The 20,916-nt window shown below is 45.6% G+C and overlaps 1 protein-coding gene across 1 annotated transcript in view; it reads left to right on the top strand.

Moving 5' to 3' along the window:
• Positions 1-20,916, top strand: part of LOC121289611 (netrin receptor UNC5D-like) — a 449,805-nt gene that overhangs the window by 324,035 nt on the left and 104,854 nt on the right. Inside the window, exons 3-4 of the mRNA XM_041209233.1 lie at positions 6,842-6,985; positions 13,190-13,293. Of these exons, the coding sequence (XP_041065167.1) occupies positions 6,842-6,985; positions 13,190-13,293 (248 nt within the window). The remainder of the gene's footprint in view (positions 1-6,841; positions 6,986-13,189; positions 13,294-20,916) is intronic.

Genomic DNA, 20,916 nt, shown 5'->3' with positions numbered 1-20,916 from the left:
AGCCACTCACCATCCTGACTTGGAACTATATTGCTGTTCCTTCACTGCTGCTGGGTCGAAATCCTGGAACTCACTCCATAGCAGCACTGTGGGTGTACCTACACCACATGGACTGCAGCAGTTCAAGAAGGCGGCTCACCACCCCCTTCTCAAGGGCAATTGGGGATGGGCAATAAAAGTGCTGGTTGAGCCAGTGATGCACATATCTTGTGAAAGAAAAAGAAATAGCAGGGACGAGTTCAGAATAAGGTTCTTCCCTCAACCAACATCATCAACAAAAAAATAGGATTGAATTTGGGTTTATGCTATGTACAAATCGATGGCCAACTTTAAATGCAGTAACTCTCATTTATTGCAAGTGAGATTTCTGGAATGGTTGGTGAAATGCCTTGCAAGTATTTCATTCTTTACCTTCTAGTCAAATATTGAGGTAATCTGAGGTGTAATACAACTTTAAGAGACTGTGAGCAGATTGAGCAGCACGTGACTGTAAGACCGACTAGCTGTGTAGTGCGGGCTACCATGTTAATGTTAGTCTGGAGTAGGGTCTGGCTGGAGAAGCAAACATCATGTTAATGTTCTGTTGTTTGTGTAATTAAATAGTTTGTGCTTCATTTCAAATTGGTCTCTGTGTTTGCCATATATTGTAAGCAACTCGCCTGCCAACAGATGCAACTGGTTCGCAAGCAAAGTGACCCATAGTTAAAACATAACAGCTATGTAACAGCAAGCTCTGATTTGAGTTCATTTAGCTTTGTAAAATGAATATTTAATTTTTTAATGATAATCTGTGTTGGCCTCGGTATTGCATGGACCAATAATAATTTAGATTTTTCGGGGGGCCCCCCCCCCCACCCCCCCCCAGGCCGTTCCTGAGTGGATCAGGAGGTGGGGCAAAAAGGGAACGTAGGAATGGGAGGAGGCCATTCAGCCTCTTGTGTCTGTACCAGCTTTCAGTGTGATCATGGCTAGTCTGTATCTCAACTTCATCTACCCTTGTCGAACAAAGCCTGCCTCAGTTATCAATAAGGAGGGAGGGAGGGAGGGAGGAGGGAGAACAATATTGGAAACCAGTTGAGAGAAGCACTGTGCCACAGTCTTGTCTTTCTCCTGCCTCCAGTGGAAACTGCACCTGTGCAATTCCTGGTTGCTTTCAGGGTGAAAACACCTCAAAAACACAGAATGAGAAGCCCCAGTGTCCCTAATTTGGAGGTCGACACAGGAGCACAGAAGCAGGATTGCCAGAGGGGCTAATGCGGGCGTGATCAGAGTAAATTCAGCACAGGCCACATCAGATCAGGAATAGCTTCTTGACTCTGAAAACTATCTTTGTTTCTTATCCATTGCCGAGTTGCTTTTGTGTCCTCAGACTGGTGTGAATACCCAAGGGTGACAAGGGAGTTTAGTCCCTGACCCACTGTACAGACATGCAATCACAGAATTGTTGCAGCACAGAATGAGGCCATTCGGCCCATTGTGTCTGCACTGGCTCTCCGAATGGGCAGTTCATACGAACATACGAATTAGGTGCAGGAGTAGGCCTCTCAGCCCCTCAAGCCAGCTCCGCCATGCAATAAGATCATGGCTGATCTGATTGTAACCTCCCGCCTACCCCTGATAACTTTTCACCCACAATTGTTTATCAAGAATCTAGTGCCATGAGTGCCAGTCTCTTGCCGTCTCCCCATAGCCCTGCGTATTCTTCTTTTTGAGATAACAATCTAATTCCCTTTTGAATGCCTTGATTGAACCTACCTCCACCACACTCTCAGGCAGTGCCTTCCAGACCTAAACCACGCGCTGCATGAAAAAGTTATTTGTCATTTTGCTTTTGTTGCATTTGCCAATTATTTTAAATCTGTGCCTTCTCATTAGGCAATGGCAAACCACTGCAATACTTTGCCAAGCTTAACCATGGATGAATCCTTTTCGTGATCCTAATCCCTTGCCCAAATAGCCTATTCTTAAGAGGGGGAGACGGTGGTGTAACAGTAACGTACCTGAACAAATAATCCAGAGGCCCAAGCTAACACCCAGGGGACGTGGGTTCATGTCACACCGTGGCACCTGGTGGAATTTTAAATTCAATTTATAAAATCTGGAATTGAAAGCCACTCTCAGTAATGGTGACCATGAAACTATCATCGATTGTTGTAAAAACCCATCTCATTCACTGATGTTCCTTAGGGAAGAAAATCTGTCATCCTCACCTGGTCTGGCCTAGGTTCTCTCTCACCATTTTTCTGGCTCCGCTCTTTCGCACTGTCTCCCCAATTTTATGGCCCCAAATTCTTTCTCTCTCATCACTTCTACAGCCCCAAACACTCACGCGCTCTCTCGCCGCTTTTCTGGCCCCATTCTCTCGCACTCTCTCCCCATTTTTATGGCCCTCCCCAAATTCTTTCTCTCACCGCTTTTCTGCCCCTGAATTCCTGCCCTCCCTCCCTGATGTTGTGGCCCCGAACTCTCACTCTCTCTCTCTCTGCTTTTATGCTGGTCCTAAGGCCAGAAATACAGCCAAGCTAACAGGGTTTTCAAGGAATTGTTAGCTCCACCTGCATTGACTGAGTAGAAAGTCTTGGGCTGCACTGAGGTTTCGTTGCATTTTACGTCAGCCAGGTCCTGGTGATCAGTATTCTTGCCCACTCAGATTATGCTAGGACTGTCCAAAATACCCGTTTCGACCACAGCAAAAGCACTGCACATGGGCCTGGTCACCACCTTGCAGGAAGGATGTGATCGCACTTGAGAAGTTAAAGAGATTTACGAGGATGTCACTTGGATTGGAGAATTTTAACGATGGGAAAAATAATTGGATAGCCTGGGGTTGTTTTCTGTTGTCAGAGGAGGCTGAGTGGAGATTTAATTGAGGTGTATAAAACTCCGAGGGGCCCGTATAAGGGTGGATAGGAAAGACCTATTTTGACCAGCGGAGAGTTAAAAACCGGGGGCGTAGATTTAAAGTAATTGGTGGAAGGATAAGAGACCATAAGACCATAAGACATAGGAGCAGAAATTAGGCCATTCAGCCCATCGAGTCTGCTCCGCCATTCAATCATGGCTGATAAGCTTCTCAACCCCATTCTCCCGCCTTCTCCCCATAACCTTTGATCCCATTATCAATCAAGAAACTATCTATCTTGGTCTTAAATACACTCAATGACCTGGCCTCCACAGCCTTCTGTGGCAATGAATTCCATAGATTCACCACTCTCTGGCTAAAGAAGTTTCTCCTCATCTCTGTTCTAAAAGGCCTTCCCTTTACTCTGAGGCTGTGCCCTTGAGTCCTAGTCTCTCCTACTAATGGAAACATCTTCCCCATGTCCACTCTATCCAGGCCTTTCAGTATTCTGTAAGTTTCAATCAGATCCCCCCTCATCCTTCTAAACTCCATCGAGTATAGACCCAGAGTCCTCAAATGTTCCTCATATGTTAAGCCTTTCATTCCTGGGATCGTTCTCGTGAACCTCTTCTGGACCCTCTCCAGGGCCAGAACATCCTTCCTGAGATACGGGCCCAAAATTGCTCACAGTATTCTAAATGTGGTCTGACCAGAGCCTTATAAAGCCTCAGAAGCACATCCCTACTTTTATATTCTAGTCCTATCGAAATAAATGCCAACATTGCATTTGCCTTCCTAACTACCGACTCAACCTGCAAGTTAACCTTAAGAGAATCCTGGACTAGGACTCCCAAGTCCCTTTGCACTCCAGATTTCCAGAATCTCTCCCCATTTAGAAAATAGTCTATTCTCTATTCTTCCTACCAAAGTGCATGACTTCACACTTCCCCACCTTATATTCCATCTGACACTTCTTTGCCCATTCTCTTAACCTGTCCAAATCCTTCTGCAGCCTCCCCGCCTCCTCAATAGTACCTGTCCCTCCACCTATCTTTGTATCATCTGTAAACTTAGCCAGGATGCCCTCAGTTCCTTCATCTAGATCATTAATGTATAAAGTGAAAAGTTGTGGTCCCAACACTGACCCCTGTGGAACTCCACTAGTCACCAGCCGCCATCCTGAGAAGGACCCCCTTATCCCCACTCTCTGCCTCCTGCCAGACAGCCAATCTTCTATCCATGCTAGTACCTTGCCTCTAACACCGTGGGCTCTTATCTTACTGAGCAGCCTCCTGTGCAGCACCTTGTCAAAGGTCTTCTGGAAGTCCAAATAGATAACATCCATTGGCTCTCCTTTGTCTAACCTACTTGTTACCTCCTCAAAGAATTCTAACAGATTTGTCAGGCATGACCTCTCCTTGATGAAATCATGCTGACTTTGTCCTATTTTATCATGCACTTCCAAGTATTCTGAAATCTCATCCTTAATAATGGACTCTAAAATCTTACCAACGACTGAGGTCAGGCTAATCGGTCTGTAATTCCCCGTCTTTTGCCTCACTCCCTTCTTAAACAGGGAGGTTACATTAGCGATTTTCCAGTCCTCTGGGACCCTCTCTGACTCCAGTGATTCCTGAAAGATCATCACTAATACCTCCATTATCTCTTCAGCTATCTCCTTCAGAACTCTGGGGTGTAATCCATCTGTCCCAGGTGCTTTATCCACCTTCAGACCTTTCAGTTTTCCTAGCAGCTTCTCCTTGGTAATGGCCACCATACTCACCTCTGACCCCCGACTCTCTTGAACTTTGGGGATGTCACTCGTGTCTTCCACCATGAAGACTGACGCAAAGTACCTATTCAGTTCCTCCACCATTTCTTTGTTCCCCACTGCTACTTCTCCAGTGTCATTTTCCAGCGGCCCAATGTCCACTTTTGCCTCTCTCTTACTCTTTGTATCTGTAAAAAAATCTCTTGCAATCTTCTTTTATATTACTGGTTAGTTTACCCTCATATTTAATCTTCTCCCTCCTTATTTCTTTTTTAGTTGTCCTCTGTTGGTCTTTGTAGGCTTCCCAATACCCTGGTTTCCCACTGCTCTTCGCGGTATTGTAGCTTTCTCTTTAGCTTTTATGCTGTCCTTGACTTCCCTTGTCAGCCATGGTTGCCTCGTCCTCCCTTTAGTATGTTTCTTCTTCCTAGGGATGAATTTTTGCTGTGTCTCCCAAATAACTCCCGAAACTCCTGCCATTGCTGTTCCACTGTCTTTCCTGCTAGGCTCATCTCCCAGTCAATTCTGGCCAGCTCCTCCCTCATGCCTCTGTAGTTGCCTTTATTCAACTGTAATATCGTTACATCTGATTCTAACTTTTTCCTCTCAAATTGCAGGGTAAATTCTATCATATTATGGTCACTTCCTCCTAAGGGTTCCTTCACCTTAGGCTCCCTTATCAAATCTGCCTCATTACACATCACTAAATCTAGAATTGCCTGTTCCCTAGAGTGCTCCACCACAAGCTGCTCCAAAAAGCCATCTCGTAGACATTCCACGAATTCCTTTTCTTGGGATCCACTACCAACTAGATTTTCCCAGTCTACCTGCATATTGAAATCCCCCATGATCACTGTAACCTTGCCTTTCTTACATGCCTTTTCTATCTCCTGGTGTATCTTGTGCCCCACATCCTGACTACTGTTCGGAGGCCTGTACATAACTCCCATTATGGTTTTTTTACCTTTGCGGTTCCTCAACTTTACCCACACAGATTCTACATCATCTGACCCTACATTGTTTCTTGCTATCGAATTAATTTCATTTCTTACTAACAAAGCAACCTCACCCTCTCTGCCAATTTACCTATCTTTTCGATAGGATGTATATCCTTGGATATTTAGCTCCCAGTCCTGATCCCCTTGTAGCCATGTCTCTGTGATGCCCACTACATCATACCTGCCAATTTTAATCTGCGCCACAAGCTCATTTACCTTATTTCGTATACTGCGTGCATTCAGATACAACACCTTCAGTCCTGTATTTCCTGTCCCTTTTCTCATTGTCATCTCTTTATCTGATGTGCTTGAAGTTAGATTCCTAGCCCTTTCCAAACACTCTGTCCTACTTTGTGTTCTGGAGACTTTAATAGCCTCTCCTGGGCTTTCCTCTCTTTTCAGTTTTTTCATAATTTTCCATGAAGTTGAATCCATCCCCCCCCCCCACCTCACGCTAACCTGCTGCTTTGTTTCCCATTAGTCATACTGCTTGGAGTTTTACCCTTCCTTCCAACCCCCCCACCCCCACTTTTTAGTTTAAAGTCCGGTTGACCACCCTATTTACCCTTTTCGCTAGAACATTGGTCCCAGATCGGTTCAGGTGGAGACCGTCCCAGCGGTACAGATCCCTCCTGTTCCAATACTGATGCCAGTGCCACACGAAATGGAATCCTTCTTTCCCACACCACTCCTTTAGCCACGTGTTTACTTCCCTAATTCTCGCGTCACTAGAGGGGCCTTTTTTTTTGTTATGCAAAGGATGCTTAAGGTCTGAAACTCACTATCTGAAACCCTCAATGCATTCAAAAAATACTTCGACATGCACTTGAAGCGCCATAACCTTCAGGGCTACGAACCAAGAGGTAGAAGGTGGGATAAGGCTGGGTGGCTCTTTTTGTGCCGGCAGTGACACTATGGGCCAAATGACCTCCTTCTGTGCCTTCAGTTTTCAATGATTCCATGATGCAAAACACTGAAGAGGCTGGAAATCTGAAATTAAAAACAAAAAATGCTGGAAGTACTCAGCGGGTCAGGCAGCATCTGTGCAGCGAAGAACAGGGTTAACACCGCGTGTTGGAGAATGAAAGGGCATTGGTCAAAAATGTTAATTCTGCTTCTCTCCCGAGAGATGCTGTCCGGCCAGCATTTTAAAAAAAAATTATTTCCTATAAACTAATTGGTAAATCCGCCTTTATTTACTCTGTCCTTGTTTTTCTTCTTCTCTTGGAGGGCTGAGTGTTCGAGAAGTCCTTATCAATGTTTCTCGACAGCAAGTGGAAGATTTTCATGGTCCAGAAGATTACTGGTGCCTCTGCGTCGCCTGGAGTCAGCAGGGAACAACTAAAAGCAGAAAAGCTACAGTGCGAATAGCATGTAAGCAGAAAACAAAATACAGTGATTACTGATGATCAATTGTTTCACTTCAGCAACACATGCACGAAACTGAAAGTCTGAAGTTAGCAGCTATCCCATTGTTATGCAGGCCATCCAGATTTGGCTGCTGTAGCGTAGGTACTCCATCAAACTGTGATTCTCCCTGAATAATTCCACACTGGAACAATGTGTGAATTACAGTGTGCAAGCAACCTCCAAGTGCAGCATTAGACTATAGGGTCTGAATAATGCATAGGCCAGTTTTTGCACTTGGACAGACTTATTACGACTTGTGCTTCAGAATGAGCATTTACGAGAGATGAATGCCACCCAGGAACAAGATGGAAGATTTCCCATCTCTGCTCGGTGCAGTAAAATCCAAGAGCGTGCATTTTGTTTTTAACAGCATAGGTCTTTCAAACTAGCTTCCTGGGGGTGGGTGTATTTAATTTTCGAGGGGTGATTCAAACCAGATGATAGCCATTTGCCAGCCTGTTTTACTCCCCTTCGATTTTGTTTTCCATTGATTCTGATGGAAAATAGGATTGGACAGGGTATACAAAATGGATATTGATTCACTCGCTTCTTTTTTTACACTACACCCTGAAGAAATGGGAGCAGGAATGGACCATCCCCCCGGTTTCTTTTTTTTTTTCACTTCTTGTAGCTATTACTTTAACACAAATCAGAATCAAAGTAAATAAAACATGAATTAACAGGTGAATGATGCTTCAAATAAGAAAGTAAATTTCACGTTAAACAGTCTGCGTAACAAAGATACGTCTTAAAGGGACACAAGCGCCAGCATCACTCCCCGCACAAATTGTGCTACTACATGGCTGCACAGTTTGGCAATATGAGGTTCTTTATTCACGCAGGGTAGGTCAGGATTCCGATCCGACAGCTTTCACCTTCGAACTTCACAGCTGCAATTATCATCGGCCAGACATAAGGTAGAATTTTGCCCTTGGTGGGCGAGCGAGCCCCACGGGCTCGGTAGCAGGTGGACAGCCGACCCCCGCCGCCAAAACGGGGCCCACCGCCGTTTTGAGTGGGCGGCCTGTCCCACAGGAACGCTATGCGCTTCTGTTGCTGGGGGGGTACGGGGGGGTGGGGGGGGGGGGTGGGGAGGGTTGGGGGGGGGTGGGAGGTGTGCGGAAGGAATCCCCAGCTGTCAAAGTGCACTTTGAGACCAAGTGCTGTCTCAGGGAGATTAGTGACAGTCTAAAAAACTTAAAAAATAGAAAAATAAAAATATTATTAATATGTCCCCCTCATATGACAACGTCACACGAGATGGGACATGTTAATAAATATAACATTACATTTATTAAAGTTTTTGAAAAGGAACATGAAACCTCATCCCGGCGGTGGATGAGGTTTCATGTGTTATCAGAAGCCCACCGGGGCTCCTGGCCTGCCCGCCAGCCTTAAGGTTGGAGGGGCAGGGCCTTTAATTACTTTAAGTACCCTGTCAGTGGCCTCAATTGGCCATTGACAGGTCGGCGGGCGGACAGCTGATTTCGCTGTCCGCCCGCCTTCCTGAAAATTTAAAGGGACCGGGATGACCTCGGGGGTTCCTCCCAACGTCATCCCACGTCATTTTCCCGTCGGCAAGTGGGCCCCACCCCCAAATCACCGACGGGAAAATTCTGCCCATACTGCTATGAAGCAAAAACAAAAATAGCTGGAAAAACTCAGCAGGTCTGACAGCATCTGCGGAGAGGAACACAGTTAACATTTATAGTCCGTATGACTCTTCATCAGAACTAAGAAATATAGAAATGAGGTGAAATATAAGCTGGTAGAGGGAGGTGGGACAGGTAGGGCTGGATCGAGGGCCAGTGATAGGTGGAGGCAAAGAAAAGATTGCCAAAGATGTCATAGACAAAAGGACAAAGGGGTGTTGATGGTGGTGATATTATCTAAGGAATGTGCTAATGATGACATTAAGGGTAGAAAGCAGGACAAACAAGGTACAGATAGCCCTAGCGGGGGTTGGGTGGGGGGAAGGGATCGAAATCAGCTAAAAGGTAGAGATAAAACAATGCATGGAAATACATTTAAAAATAATGGAAATAGGTGGGAAAAGAAAAATATAATTATAAATTATTGAAAAAAGTGGGTTCGGAAAGGGGATGGGGATGGAGGAGGGAATTCGTGATCTGAAGTTGTTGAACTCAATATTCAGTCCGGAATGTTAACTTCCATGAACCCTCTGTCTCTCAGTCACTGTGGTCCTGATGATGTAGCTTTCCAGAGTTTCTTTCAACCGACCAACCAATAACATCCCAGTTCACAGTTTGACCACTTCGGGGAGAACACCCAGCTCTTTAGAGTTCTCCAAGCTATTCAGGTTTTAGATCTTTTTAGTCAGCTCAAACAATACCAAGAGTTCCTGCCCCCTTTTATGCCAAATAGGAAAACTGACCTCTCCCTGAGAGTGCAGCCCCAGGTATGCACCAAGCCATGGTTCAGTACAGATCCCATTCTCAGCAATTACTTCTTGCTTTCTCCATTTTGCAGTTATTGTTTACTTACCCCCACATGGAGCAGGATTTTACCATCGGTGAGTAGGGGGGGGCGGGGCCCAGTTGCCGATGCATAGAATAACGTGGGATGACGTTGGGTGGAACCCCTGACATCACCGCACCCCATTTAAATTTTCAGGAAGGTGTGGGAACAGCAAAATCAGCTGCGCGTCTGCCAACCTGTCAATGGGCCAACTGAGGCCATTGACAGGATCAATTAAGCAATTAAGGGACCTGCCCGTCCAACCTTAAGGCTGGCGGGCAGGCCAGGAGCCCTGGCGGCAACTAGAAAAAACATGAAACCTCATCCACGGGCGGGATGAGGTTTCATGTTGGGTTTTAAAAATTTTAATAAAGTTGTTATGGAAATTATGAACATGTCCCAACTCATGTGACATCGTCGCTTGAGGGGACATGTAAGGGATTTTTTTTTTCTCTATTTTTAATATTTTTAAAAGTAGGGGTGATCTCCCTGAGGCTGCACTTAGCCTCAGGGAGATGTGCGCTCTTTTGTATGCATGCGCAAAAGAGCACAGTCTCGATTTTAGGGATTTCCCCCCACCTGCACAGGGAGCGCTTAGCGCTTCTGTGTGGACGTCACGCTGGGCGGGCCTTAATTGGCCCACCCACGTAAAATATCACCGAGGCCCGCGATAGGGTCAGCCCTGCCCGCCCAACAAATGGAAATTTCAGCCCATGATTTCTGTTGACAAATATGAAACCGTTTTCTTTACAAGGACAGACCTGTTATTCTTTGTGATCTGACTCAGTAAATTGGAAGTTGGGGAAAAAAAAGCACTTTACCACATAACATTTAAGAAGTATTGCCCTTGCGATGCCATGGCATACAAGGCTGTGGGCCTAGTGCTAGAAAATAGGATTAGAATGGTTAGGTACTTGTTTGACCGGCGCAGACTCGATAGGCTAAAGGGCCTTTTTCTGTGCTGTAGACCTCTATGACTCTATGAGCGTGTTATTATTTACATGGTTCCCTGGGAACGTATCAGCATCTACAGGGAGTCCCTGGGAGTGTGTCACAATTTACAGATGATCCCTGGGAGTGTGTCAGTATTTACACAGGGTCCCCGGGAGTATTCCAGTATTTGCAGGTGGTCCCTGGGAATTGTGTCAGCGTGTACAGCAGGTCCTTGCGAGTGTGTCGGTATTTGCAGGGAGTTCCTGAGAAGGTGCTTCCAGTTACTGGGGGCCCTTGGGAGTGTGTCTATTTCCAGCAGGTCCTTGGGTATGTGTCAGCATTTGCAAGGTACCCTGCCCACAATAACCAGCCCAGTAAAAGCCCAAATAACCAGCAATTCAGTTTGTGTACCCTGACCAATTTCAGTTGGAGGTCCTTGCTGCGGGCCATAGGGCTCAAGTGTTCCAAAGAACAAAAGACTGCAGCTGCTGAAAAACTGAATCAAACACAGAAAATGCTGAAATCGTACAGTAGGTCAGGCACCCTCTATGTTGAGAACAGACACGTTAGCATTATAAAATGCAAAGGATCTGCTTCAATTAGATAATTCAAAGCCTTCAGTGTGTGTGTGTCTTTCTTTCTTCATCCTGTTGTGCAATCCAGTGCCCTGTGACATTCTAAGTGAAATGGACGTATGCAAGACACATAATCAAGGGTGATGATGCTGGTAGTTCAGAGCAGGGCATTAAGAAGATTCACTGAAAACAGCTTTTAAACCTTGAGCAAAAGAACCGGATCTCTCGCAAACACTCACTCCAATTACCATGTCTTGCAGGTTGCGATTTCTGTTGATCTTCTATTGGGTTATCAATGTCAGCCGCACTGCTCACAACTCTTTGTTCGATGTAAACATGCCAATGATTCAGTCAAATGGTTTTCAGCAGTTTGGAAAGGGAAGAAGGAGACCCTCCTGAGAAATTATAGAACAAATGTGGCAATCGTAAAGCTTCTTGATAAAAATAACCTGTTGCAATGCAATTAGCAATGCCAATCTGTTACTCTCTTTGCAGATTAAAGTTCATGTCAAAATTGATGCGTCTGGTCATGAGTTAGTAATAATCACAAAGTGATTGTCTTGTTCCAAATCTCACCTGGAATACAATGCTTACTTTTTCAGTTTGACTGAGGTATCTGTCTGGTTCTGGTCACCAGACTTTGGGAGGATTTGGGAGTCCTTGAGTGGGTACAGAGGAGATTTACCAAAATGGTTCCAGGGTTGGAGGATCTTGGCTGCAGGTTTGGGTTGGTGGAACATGGTTGTTCTCACTGGAGAAGGGAGATTGAGGGGGGGGTTTTGATATGGTGCACAGGATTACGACAAATTTAGACACAGTAGTCAAACAAGAGCTGTTCCCATTCACTGACGATATATACAGAAGGGATCATTGATTTGACATGGGCAAGAGATGCCATGGGGATCTGGGGAGGGACTTGTTTGCACATCAGGTGGTGGTGACCTGGAATTCTCTGCCTCCGAGGATGATTTCAAAAATAAATTGAATGGCACTTGAGGGAAATAGACTTGCAAGGCAATAGGGATAGTGTGAAGGGATGGGACTGTATTGCTGTAAAGAGAGACAGCATGGACTTCTCTGCTGCAATGATTCATTGACTGTATGACTTGGGCAGCGTACTACATGAGTTCATCACTGACAGGTTCAGTTTCTTCCTCTTTGCCTTTTTGTTGAGGTTGGATGGACACAAAATGTGGACATTTCGCCCATTTGCTTCTGAAGTTGTACCACCATTTGATAATTTTTTTTTTCATCCTTGGGATTTGGTTGTTGCTGGCAAGGCCAGAATTTTTATTGTCCATCCTCTGTTACTTGGAGAAGATGGTCACGGGTCTGTTTTCTCCATCAAATGTCTGAGTACTGTGAACAAAAACTTTTCGTCGATGGTTTTTTTCCTCTTTCAAAAAGTTGGATCCCCATTTTTTACAATAAGGTTCATGAGACATTGGAAGCCATGTGCATCATTTATAATCAGTGTCAATTCCCAAAATGATTGAAATCGTAGAATGATACAGCACAGGAGGAGGTTAATGGGCCCATTGCACCTGTGGCAATTCTTTGAAACAGCTTTCCAATTGGTCCCACTCTTCAGTTTTTTTTCCATAGCCCTGCAAATTTTTTTCCCCACCTTCAAGTACTTTCTGATTTCTCTTTGAAAGTTACGCTTGAATCTGTTTCAACCGCCCTTTCAGGCAGGGCATTCCAAATCGTAACAGCAAATAGACCAAGTGGAAAGATGAAACAGAACAAATGAGGAAGAAAAGTTAGGTTTTAATTAAAACTGAGCTGCAATGTCAGTTGCCAAGGCTTTATAAAATGTCAGATGATTGTGCCAGTTTGAAGGAATTATGAATCATACAGCGCAGATGGAGGCCAGTCAACCCGCTGTGCCTGTGTCAGCTCATTGTTAAAAGCTAGCCAATTGAGCCCACGCTCCCTTGCTCTTTCCCCAACTTTTCCCCCTCCTCTAAAATGCTGGCTCTTGCTGTGGACAGATTCATTGGCACGATGCACCTTCTGATACCTCACCCAGGTGGCATTTTTTACATGTGCCAAGGCAGTGTCAGCCATGGGGTGCATGAGCGAATCACGGTGGGACCTGAACCTTTAACCCCGATTAGAAGTGTAAGTTAGTCGTGGAGTTCCAAAATATATTAATCTGCTGACTTTTTTTCCCCAATAGATTTGAGGAAAAACTTTGAACAAGATCCACAGGCAAAAGAGGTTCCCTTAGAAGGGAAGATCATCTTGCACTGTCGTCCCCCCGAGGGAGTTCCTTCTGCCAAGGTAAAAAGCAGCTTTTGATTTGTCATAAGCAGGCATAATTTAAGAAATTCAGTGAGTCTTTTTTTTTGCTTCTCATGGCATAACGTTGACACAACGGCCTCTTGATTATCCACATGTGCCATTATCTGAAAGACATTTTGCTGGAAGTTCAGTTCTGATCATCCAGTTGAGCATTTTCATTTGATTTTCACAGACACAGTGGGATTAGTTAACTGGATTTCCAGTAACTGGTAGAATTCGCCATCATGCAGCATTTATGTTTAGCTTCAGATCCCAGAAGGCAGTGGGAGTCCGACTGCCAGCAGCTTTCCCAAGAGTAACTCATTTTTAAAATGGATAAAAAGTGGGCCCTGTCTGCGCCTGCTGGGCAACTTGATTGGATAAAAGAAAGGAGCATTCTCCTAGATGTATAATATGTTAACGTATCTCTCAGAACACTTCAGTCGGAGAGGCCAAATTGTTGGAGCCAATGCATCAGCCATGATGTGCGCTGTGCAATCCTACAATCGACAAAGAGGTGAATGAATAGTTAATCAAGCCCTGGCTGAGTGAGGAATTTTTTCCAGGAAGATGGGAGAGTTCCCAGCTCTTCTTCAAAACAGTGCCTTGGAATGTTGAAACGTCAGATAAAAGCGGGATGCTGGAAACCGGAAACAAAAACAGAAAATGCTGGGAAAACTCAGCAGCTCTGACAGCATCTGTGGAGCGAGAAACGGACTTTAAAAACAGGGTTTTCCACAGCTTTTATCCCTGAAGAAGAGTCAGACGGACTCGAAATGTTAACCATGGTTGCCCGTCACCCTGAATTGCCGTCACAGGCTGACGGAATCCTGGATTAACACCTGCGTCAGGAATTTTCCGGGCCCCTCACGGGTGGGTCAAGAGAGTCTGGAGAGCCGCTGACTTTCACAACAGCTCTGCAAAATTTTCCCACCCGTCCCGCGACGATGCCCGCCAGTGCGAGGGCCGGAAAATCCCACCTCCCCCCCATCCGCACCGACGGCACTACCACACCCAAGACAGGGAGATGGTGGCCCGGTGGGTAATGCCACTATATCTGTGATCTCGAGGGCCCGGTGGATGCCCTGGGGTGGGGGCTTGGGTTCAAATCCCACCCGGGGAGCTGGTGGAATTTAAATTCAACAAATTAATGAACCTGGAATTGAAAGGTATTTTCAGTGATAATGGCTGTGAATCGCTTGTTGTAAAACCCCACCTGGTTCACCCGTGTCCTTTGGGAAGGAAATCTGCCATTGTTACCTGGCCTACACGTGACTCCAGATGCACGGTGGTTGACTCTTAACTGCCTGAAAATGGCCTAGTAAACCTCTCAGTTTAAGGGCAATTGGGAACAGACAACAAATGCTGCCCTTCCCATCCCATGAAAGAATAAGTGAAGAAAAGTGTCAACATTGATAACGTACCGGGGCCTATGTGTGAGGCTTGGACCCACATAGGCAGATCAAATGAACGTGGTATTTTACGGACAATAACAAAGTGGATTCAAATTTGCTTATGATAGAGAATTGCTTAGGCTGATGGCCCTATGGCCATTAAATACTTGCAGGGCAATCCACCGGACTGGAAGCTTGCTCGCCCGACTGTTTGGCTGGGGGGATGGTGGGGGGGGGGGTTGTTGCTGCAGGGACTGTGGTGCCCTGTAAAATCCAGCCCGTGTAAATTTACGGCACAGCAAAGGGAGGCCGTTCGGTCCATCGTGTCTGTGCTGGCTGAAAAAGAGACACCCCCTCCTAATCCCACCTCCCACGTCTTGAATCATCTGGGGGGGAGGGGGGGGGTGCGGTGGGGCACTTCCAAAGCGAATCCAAATGCTTTTAAAATGCGGAGAAGGCCTCTGCCTCCACCGTCCTTTCAGACAGTGAGCTTTAGACCTTCGGGCAAAAAAAAAACCTCTCCTTGATTTCTTCTCAAATCCTCTCTAATCTGCGGAAGAACAAAAGGATTGGGTGGGGACAGGTTCACAAAATGCCAAAGGCAACACCTCAGGTTGGTAAAGCTCTTAAAAGAACAGCAAATAAAATTCGATCTCAACAGGGATGGAATATAAAAGTCAATCGTTAATGATGCTCCGAGATTCGATCTTGTGCGCCCTTTGGGGCTTCACCCCACAGGAAGGATATTGTGGCTTCAGAAAGGGATGCTGCTTGGCCTTGAGGAAACAAGTATGAGGGGAGACTTGAACCATTGATTTTTTTTTAATATAAAGAATAAAGCAGGTTACAATGTGGTTTAATAAAAGCATTTGAAATGATGAGAGAACAGCAGAGTGCAGATTGAAGCGGGAAACCAAGAACAGTTGGCTACCGTGATAAGTTTAAATGCAAGAGATTTAAAGCAGAGGCAAGGAAAAGCTTGTTTACAGAGAGATCTGTGGAATTCATTTCCAGGATTAGTTGCTGTGGCCCACACTATGTCGAGATTCGAGATTAAATCGAATAGGCAAAAAAAAAAGGAAGAGAAGTTGAAAGGATGGATACAAGTTGAATAAATCTGATTAGAACTGTTTTCTTATGTGGAGAGTAAACATCGACATGCGCTGGTTGGGCTGTTTCCATGCTGCAACTTCCACGCTCATATCCTGTGATGACTAGAAAAGCACTACCGACTGAGCTAATCTAACTTTAAACTTCACGAGATTTCTTGTCAACTTTATTACAATGCTTCAACTGCATTTAGCTTCTAATTGAATTCAAGGAATATTCCATTAAATGGCTAATTACTCCACTTTATTTGTTGTCAGCAAAAACGTCTTTGTGTTCCAACTCGTTGAGAGGCACTGTCCAATTCACAAAGGGTTCTGCTCTCTTAGCATTTCTGTGCTCATTCGTCAGAATTTCAGACAAGGGAAAGCTGCATAATTATGGGATGTCTTCTGTTTGTCCAGGGGGAATGAGGCAGCAAACGTTCTTTCCATAATTTAATTGAAGTGTAAATCCTGTCAACTTCCATTTCCCTGTTAATTACATTTTAGGTTCCAATAACACTGTTTAACACACAACTATATGGAACATATGCAAAATCTTCCTGCTGGATTGTTGTGAAAAATCCAACTGGATCACTCATGTCCTTCAGGAAAGAGAATACCATGCCTCTACTCAGCCTCAGGAATATGGGACTCCAATCTAGCACATTAGCTGACTCCTAATATCCCCTGATATTATATCTAGCAAACCACTGAGTCATAAGCAATCTTTATGTAAACAGGTCATTCTGTTATGACATACTCCCTCCAGGATGTTTGCCCTGGCTGGTGAGTCTAAAGCCAAGGGGACGCAGTCTCAGAATAAGGGGCAGGCCATGAATGACTAAGGTGAGGAGTGTACTGAATCTTTGGAATTGTCTACCACAGAGGCTGTGGAAGTGCAATCATTGAGCATGTTCTAGGCAGAAACTGATAAACTTATGAACACTAATGACATCGAGGAATATGGGGATAGGGAGGAAAAAATGGCACAAAGGCAGATGATCAGCCATGATCTCTTTGAATGGTGGAGCAGGCTCGATGGGCCGAATGGCCTACCCCTACACCTATGTTTCTATGTTCCTATTCCTGTGCTCCAGCAAATGTGAACGCAGATATTACATCTGCACACCCTCATCCAGATATTCCTAGCCTCAAATCATGCTTCATCCGAAGACTGAAAAACCATGGAAGGTCGACTATCTTTCAAAACAAACCCTATGGGCAGGATTTTTACCTTGTCGGGTGGGTGGGGAAAGCGGGCCTGGGAGTGGTCGTGAAGCTGACCACCGCCTGCAATCGGGCCCTGAAACTAGTTTCATGCTGGCCGGTCGTTAATTGGCCAGCCAGCGTGAAATGCGCACTGAAGCGCTCAGCGCTGCTGGGACAGGGGGCGGGAGGAGGGCCAGCGCAGAAGTTTGGTCAAGCGCACGGGTGCGTGCAGTGAAAGCTCCCTGAGGCACAGAGCTGCCTCGGGGAGCTGTAGATTTTTAAAATCAGAAATTAAGAATTTACACCTGTTAAAAACATGTCCCCTGATGTGACTCTGACATTCAATCATGGAGTCTCCCTTCCTCCATCCATTGGTCATCTACTTTGAGACTGCTTAAATTTCAGGCTGCTGGCAACTTGCAGACCCTACGCTTTGGTAATCTGGATCTTGAAACCCCAGTCCTGTCCGTACTTCCAGTTCAGGTTTGCAGCTTTGTCCGACCTGAATAGTTCCAGATCAACTATGATCCGAGTAAATGGCTGAGCAGGCTCGTATGGCCTATTCCTGCTTCTATTTCTCATGTTCTATCGTTGTCAGAAAGGATCATATATAAGCTCTGCTGTTAGATAAAACCTAGATCAGAACAGTAAGATCTATTAGCAACAGTGATATGAGAAAATGTTTTTAACAGGTGTAAATTCTTAATTTTTGATTTTAAAAATCTACAGCTCCCCGAGGCAGCTCTGTGCCTCAGGGAGCTTTCACTGCACGCGCCCGTGCGCTTGACCAAACTTCTGCGCTGGCCCTCCTCCCGCCCCCTGTCCCAGCAGCGCTGAGCGCTTCAGTGCGCATTTCACGCTGGCTGGCCAATTAACGACCGGCCAGCATGAAACTAGTTTCAGGGCCCGATTGCAGGCGGTGGTCAGCTTCACGACCACTCCCAGGCCCGCCTTCAAATTAATTTGAACTTGACTTCATAGGGACCAGCATGGACTACAAAGTTGAGGCACCGCTGCTCTTAAGTAAGATCAGCTTGAATCCCCAACCTCCTCTACTGCAGAAAGGAACTTCCATGGCCAGATGCCCATGTTTTTAAACTCCTTAAGTTATGCTCTTCTACACACAACAGTTGGTGACCTCAAGATATGGATTAAAGATGATGGATTTGTTTGGAACAGAGTGCATGAAAACAATTGCAGCGGTGGAGATTTGAGTGTCTTCGTGAACTCACGGTAAGTCATATCAATTGGAAATTCTGTGATTTGTGTGCTAGGCTCGATGAAAATGTGTCCATAGACACTTCCTGTGCACAAATGCTTGGATAATGCCTGAATTGCTGATACAGAATGCAAATGGGATAAGTGTGTTAATGTACTGATAATGTCCCATCTGTTCTCCTCACAGAGCTAAGAGAACCCCGTGGAGAACCAGCCACTTTGGAGGATCAGCACACAGGCATCACCGCCTGCACACGAAGCAGGCACATGGACAGCTACGCACATTGCAGGAGTGGGTGAGACTGTGGAAGCACAAGATTAGGAAGGGTTAGCAGTGCTGAGGAGCCATCTGGTACAAAGCAGAGGCCCGGTACGCTGACTGCTTGCATTATGGGATACAGATCTCCGTGAGTCTGTTACAGCAGCAGGCCAATCAAACGAAGAAATAAATTCCATTTAAGTATGTCTTTCGTGACATCATGATGTCCGGAAATGCGTTGCAGCCAATTTAGTATCTGGGGAACAGTCTCTCGAACCTCTTCCGTTCAATTAGATCATGACTGATCTGTTTCTTAATTCTATTTACCTGTCTTCGTTCCATATCCAGTAACTGTTCAGGTGACCAAAAGAATACAACACTGTCTATTTGTAGTTCTTGTGGGGAGAAAACATGCACAGACCTTGGCTGACCTGTAAACGGTTCTTGCGGTGATGCACGTAATGTAATGTGCAACGATCATTCATCTGTTCGTTGGTGTCACCTTTTTCCCAGAAGGTTGACTGCACAGCGTTACAGAGGCCAAATTTTAACTCTCGTGCAGCAAGGTGAGCAGAGTGCCTGTCCATGCATCTATGTGGTGTCTTTCAGGTCCTCAGGACCTCCAAAGCACTTTACAGCCAGTGAGGAACTTTTGAAGTGCAGCCACTGTTGCAATGCAGGAAACATGGCAGCCAACTTATGCACTGCAAGTTCTCACAAACGGCATGACAAGTTAATCAGTTTTAGTGATGTTGATTCAAGGACAAATACTTGCCAGGATCCTGGCAAGAACTCTGCTGCTCCTCTTTCAACACTACCATGTGATCTTCTGCGTTCACCTGAGAGAGTAGACGGGACCTCTGTTTAATGACTTATCCAAAAGACAGCACCTCTGCCAGTGCAGCACTCTGCAATGGAAGTGTCAGTCTAGATTATGAGCCTCTGGAGTGAGACTTGAACCCACACCTTATGATTCAGAGACAAGTGTGCTGCCCATTGAGTGAGTCATAAGAAAGGTAGCACCTCTTGACAATGGAGGACTCACTTTATTACTGCACTGGAAATATCAGCAGAGATTTTTGTGCTGAAGACTATGGAGGAGGGGGGAGTGGTGGTGGAGTGGTAATCTCACTGAACCAGTAATCCAGAGGCCCAGACGAAAGCTCTGGGGACATAGGTTCCAATCCCATCATGGCAGCTGGTGGAATTTAAATTCAGTAAATAAAATTAGGACTTAAAAGCTAGTCGCAGTAATGGTGACCGTGACTATCATCGATTGTTGTAAAAACCCATCTGGTTCACTCAAGTCCTTGAGGGAAGAAAATCTGCCATCCTTATCTGGTTTAGCCTACTTGTGACTCCAGACCCACAGCAATGTGGTTAACTCTTAAGTGCCCTCTGAAATCGCCAAGAAAACCACTCAGTTGCAACAACCCACTACAAAGTCTACAAAAAGGAATGAAACTTGACAGATCACCCAGCGTCAACCTAGAAATCAGAAGCGACAATAGTACGCCAAGCCCTGTTGACCCTGCATATAGCACCCCTTATTAACATTTGGGGGGCGAGTGTCAAACTGGGGAGAGCTGTCCCACAGACTAGTCAAGCAACAGCCTGACATTGTCATACTCGCCAAATCATATCTTACAGACGATGTCCCGGACACCACCGTTATGATCATGGCGGCACAGTTGTATCGAGTTCGCAGGGTCCTGCCCTGGAAATCTTCAACATTGACCCTGGACAACAGGAAGTCTCATGACATCAGGTCAAACATGTGCAAGGAAATCTTCTTGATTCCCACTTACTGCCCTCCCCCGCCCCCCCACCCCTCAGCTGATGAATCAGAGCTCCTCCATGTTGAACACAAAGGGTGAGTGTGGCAAGGGGACAGAATTTACACAGGGTGGGCGACTTCAATCCCATCACCAAGAGTAGCAACCTAACACTACAGATCAAGTTGGCTGAGTCCTAAATGACATAGCTGCTAGTCTGTGTCTGCAGCAGGTGGTGAAGGAGCTAACAAGAGGGAATAACATAATTGACCTTGTCCTCACCAATCTACCTGTCACAGATGCATCTGTCCATTACAGTATTGGTAAGAGTGACCACTGCACAGTCCTTGTGGAAATCAAGTCCCATCTTCACATGGATGATACCCTTCATCATGTTGTGTGGCACTACCACCATGCTAAGTGGGATAGATTTCAAACCGATCTAGCAACTCAAAACTGGGTGCCCATGAGGCACTATGGGCCATCAGGAGCAGCAAAATTGTATTCAAACACAATCTGTAGTCTCATGGCCTGGCACATCCACCACTCTACCACTCTACCAGAAGCAGCACCAGGCATAGCTACAGATGAGATGTCAACCTTGTGAAGGTACAACACAGGACCACTTGCACACCAAAATGTGGAAGCAACAGGCAATAGACAGAGCTAAGTTATCC

The sequence above is a fragment of the Carcharodon carcharias genome, chromosome 17 (assembly GCF_017639515.1).
Source record: "Carcharodon carcharias isolate sCarCar2 chromosome 17, sCarCar2.pri, whole genome shotgun sequence".
In the NCBI taxonomy this organism is placed as follows: Eukaryota; Metazoa; Chordata; class Chondrichthyes; order Lamniformes; family Lamnidae; genus Carcharodon; species Carcharodon carcharias.
Note: the sequence above shows the minus strand (reverse complement) of the source record. Positions and strands in the feature narration are given on the sequence as shown.